General features: G+C 37.5%; 1 protein-coding gene across 1 annotated transcript; it reads left to right on the plus strand.

The window, feature by feature from the left end:
- Window positions 1-1,009: 1,009 nt before the first annotated feature.
- LOC120150717 (protein ROOT HAIR SPECIFIC 17-like) lies at window positions 1,010-3,719 on the plus strand. The gene is made up of 10 exons (XM_039163341.1): window positions 1,010-1,308; window positions 1,398-1,416; window positions 1,526-1,616; window positions 1,760-1,836; window positions 1,927-2,015; window positions 2,108-2,291; window positions 2,468-2,649; window positions 2,721-2,823; window positions 2,915-3,243; window positions 3,329-3,719. The coding sequence occupies exons 1-10, from the start codon at window positions 1,010-1,012 to the stop codon at window positions 3,717-3,719; spliced, it is 1,764 nt and encodes a 587-aa protein (XP_039019272.1).
- Window positions 3,720-4,120: the final 401 nt, after the last annotated feature.

Here is a 4,120-nt window from a genome sequence, read left to right on the forward strand (position 1 = left end):
TGATCCAATTGACAAAACCATGTTCAAATCCCTTATGAAATTTAGAGGATGCTTCTACAAACTGATTATAAGACATTGTTTTTAAGGGTAAATTACGTCGTTAACAAAAAGACTAAAGGTGGTCGGGTGTCACTGTTGGCCACCTTCGACCATCGTAAATGGTGGTTATTCGATCTCAAATTTCATGGGTCGCTTCACCTCGACACCATAAGTCCGAATTCAACCTCCATTTTGTCGAAACTTACTCCGAAGTCCATAAATTTGAGATTGAAAGTGAGAAACCTGAAACATTTTAATCTAGAATCACGAGGTTTGTGATATTTTCCGGTGAAATAACCACCAGATTCAGACTCAGGGGTTGAGATTAATCGACTCATGAAATTTGAGATAGAATGGTCACCATCAACGACGGTAGAAAGTGATCGGAATGAAAATGGTGTGGTGGCCGGTGGCGGCAAACTTTGAAAGTAGAGAGAAAATGGAGGGAAAGAAAAAATAAAAAATTAAGAAATGAAGAAAAAGGATTTTATAATGGATTCCAAACGCTGTCGTTTTGGTGTATATTTGAGTTTTTCAAAACGCCGTCGTTTTGATGCTTTTGTCATTTCTTGTGACATGTCATAGCACTGTTAAATAGTTAACGATAGAGTGAGTAAAAAATTCAATTTTTAAAGTTTAGTGAGCAAATTAGAAAAGCTGAAAGTTGAGTGAGAAAAATAGGAAAGAGTATAATTCAGTAAGAAACAGTATAATTTACCCTTTTTTAATCCAAATTTATGGGATTCAATTTGTAGGGACTAAATGTTAAATATGTGAAGGGTACAAGGATTGAGAGAAGAATTAGACTATATATATATATATATATATATATATATATATATATATATGTATATATGATTTTCAATTTCGGTTATTTTTTTTGAATTTCTGCTTGAATCCTCTGAAATTTGGACTCTTTTCTGTAAAATCTATAAGAGAATTGGAGGTTAAGAATTCAATGGAAAATACAATGACTACATTGAAGAATTTGAAACAGCTGATAATTTCTCTCGAAAATATGACCATGAGAAAGAAGAAGAGAGAACGTAGTGATATCATCCATCTTCATGGCTCAGAAGACTTTTACATCAAGCTTAAACTCATCCTCCGTCGGAAGTGCCACCGTGTCTTCTCATTCATATCCGCCGTGTCCGGTTGTCTTCTCCTCTTACTCTTCTCCGTCTCCGTTTTCTTCCCTCCGCCTACCGCTACTAATCTCTTCTTCCCTCGCCACTCTTCCGTACGTCACTCAACACTGCCATCTCCTTCGTATGATATTCGTGTGTTTGATTTGTCGAACTTCGAAAAGTAGAATTATATTCTCCGATTCTTTTTCGTTTGCAGGTGGTGGAAGAAAGAGCGGCGTTTCGAGTTCCGGTACGAGTTAGAACCGCAGTAGGAGCTGAATGTTGATTTTTGTTTTCGATTTTGATGACTTGTTTGGATCTTAAATCAGAATTGATTAATTGATTTTGGTGTTTTCTAGGCAAGTGGAGGGAATTTAAGTCGTGATTTATGGAGTTCGAGTCGATCAAAGTTCTATTATGGATGCAGCAACGCCTCGAACAAGTTTCAAAGTATTCTAAATTTAAATCCTTACTTTACTATTTATTAGAGGATCATGTACTCTTTAAGTTGTATTTTCAATTTCAGAATTGGTTTCATCTGTTTGTTCATTTACTAATTGTACTTCATTTTATTGATTTTTATTACGTTTTAGCTGCTGATGTGAAAACACGTCCGGACCGATACTTGTTGATTGCTACCAGTGGAGGGCTAAATCAACAGCGAACAGGGGTGACTTTTCTGAATCCGTACATGCTTATTTGATTTGAGAGAGCTAATATTGATTTCTGAGTTGCTTATTGATAATTTTCATGGCTACAGATCATAGATGCTGTTGTTGCAGCATATATATTGAACGCAACTCTAGTCATTCCCAGGCTAGACAAGCAATCCTATTGGAAAGATACCAGGTCTGGTGTTATCGTCTTCGTGTTTAATCTTCAATGCAGGGGAATGGTTTGTGTTCTATGTGTTGGTATGTGATGGGGTTTCTTTGATGCAGTTGTTTTGCTGAAATATTCGATGTCGACTGGTTCATTTCGTCTCTCTCTCGGGATGTCAAAATCATCAAAGAGATACCAACAAAGGATGGTAAAGCTTGGATTCCACGTACCATGCGTGTCCCTAGGAAGTGTGATCCGGAATGCTACAAGACTCGTGTTCTACCTGTTCTACACAAAAAGCAGGTAACTAATAGGTTGAAATTAGCTGTTCTACTCATTTGCTAATTGCTGGTGTGAATCAAATGCTAAGTTTATTTGATGAAGTTTTGAGAATTTGTTGGTAAAATGTGTTAAAAACTAGTAACTGTTATTGTCTCTCTCGGATTGTTCATCGGTAATGGAATCTGTTCCTGTTGCAGGCTGTTGAGCTTACAAAGTTCGATTACCGGCTTTCGAATGGTTTGGACCCAGATTTACAAAAACTGAGATGCAGGGTAAACTACCATGCTCTAAAGTTCACAGATCCGATTCTTGAAATGGGGAAACTCTTGGTTGAAAGAATAAGGATGAAAGCCAAGCATTTTATTGCCTTGCACTTGAGGTACTTGATGGAATTTGGCTGTTGCAATGGTTGCACTCATTTTCTTAAGGTTGATGTATCATTTGCAACAGGTTTGAACCCGATATGCTCGCGTTTTCTGGATGTTATTACGGTGGAGGAGACGAAGAAAGGGCGGAACTCGGTATGATCCGGAAAAGGTGGAAAACTTTACATGTAAGGTCTCCGAAGCCGTTAATGACATATCTGAATCCTAAATATGTTCTGAATGAGCATTAAAACATGTTTATTCTGGTGTGAACTGCAGGTGGACCCTGAAAAAGTACGAAGGAAAGGAAAATGCCCGTTGACACCGGAGGAAGTCAGTCTAATGCTAAGAGCATTGGGGTTTGGAAGTAATGTTCACGTTTATGTGGCATCAGGTGAGATATACGGAGGAGAAGAGTCGTTGGCACCGTTCAAAGCACTCTTCCCTAATTTTCATTCAAAGCAGACCATTGCCACTAACGAGGAGTTGGCACAATTTTCCTCTTTTTCCGGTCGGATGGCAGCACTGGATTATATCGTTTGTGACGAAAGTGACGTGTTCGTCACAAACAATAACGGAAACATGGCTAGAATGTTATCCGGTCGGAGGTATGCAAGTGCAGACGTCCGATGAAACTCTGTAAACGAATCACATCGACAACATGTCATCAAACTCTTTTTTTTCCTATTGCAGGAGATACTTTGGACACAAACCAACAATTCGACCCAATGCTAAGAAGCTGCACAAATTGTTCATGGACCGAAACAATACGACATGGGAAGAGTTTTCGTCTAAGGTTCGAACTTCTCAGATCGGCTTCACGGGAGCTCCGAAGGAAGCTCAACCCGGGAAGGACGAGTTTCATGAAAACCCAGATAGCTGTTTATGTCAGACCGAAGGAGTTGAAACAATTCAGAATCTAACTTCTGTGGAACATGAAAAGAAGAACAGGATGGATGCTCTTCAAATGAGTTATGAATATGATCCAGATTGGATCGATGATGATTATTTAGATAGCATTGGTGTGTACAAGGGGCTGCCTTATAGGGAAAGCAGTGTGGTTGAAGAGTTCAGTATAGACTAAATATTCTTGAATTATTTCGGATTAGAATCATTTCGGGTTTGAGTTTAGTTTAGATTGATTGATTGATTTTCCCCTGCAAATGTAATTGTGTACATGAAAAAGCCGGTGAAAAGGCAATAGTTGATTGAGGTTAGGACATCATTAGTTGGCAGATAATAAGCCATCGAGTAGAAGAAGCTTACCGCCATACTTGATTTAGTCATTTTGAATTAATTTTTGATTTTTTAAATTTGAGTTGAGTAAAAAATTTATTTTGAACAATTTGATTATCAACTAACAAAATATCCTTCTACTAAATTTATAATTTTTTTCACCATTACAAAATGATTAACCTATGTAAGACATGCATACCTATCTTTGGTATGTAATTTTTTTTTATAAAATAATTAACTCAAATAATA

This window comes from Hibiscus syriacus, unplaced genomic scaffold, assembly GCF_006381635.1.
Source record: "Hibiscus syriacus cultivar Baekdansim isolate YM2019G1 unplaced genomic scaffold, ASM638163v2 tig00111024_pilon, whole genome shotgun sequence".
Lineage (NCBI taxonomy): Eukaryota > Viridiplantae > Streptophyta > Magnoliopsida > Malvales > Malvaceae > Hibiscus > Hibiscus syriacus.

Excerpts from the sequence above, each read along its gene's own strand:
- LOC120150717 (XM_039163341.1), top strand. The coding sequence starts at position 1,010 with ATGACTACATTGAAGAATTTGAAACAGCTGATAATTTCTCTCGAAAAT. Across the intron at positions 2,292-2,467 it reads CTGTTCTACACAAAAAGCAG|GCTGTTGAGCTTACAAAGTT; the intron begins GTAACTAATAGG and ends TTCCTGTTGCAG. Across the intron at positions 2,824-2,914 it reads AAAGGTGGAAAACTTTACAT|GTGGACCCTGAAAAAGTACG; the intron begins GTAAGGTCTCCG and ends TGTGAACTGCAG.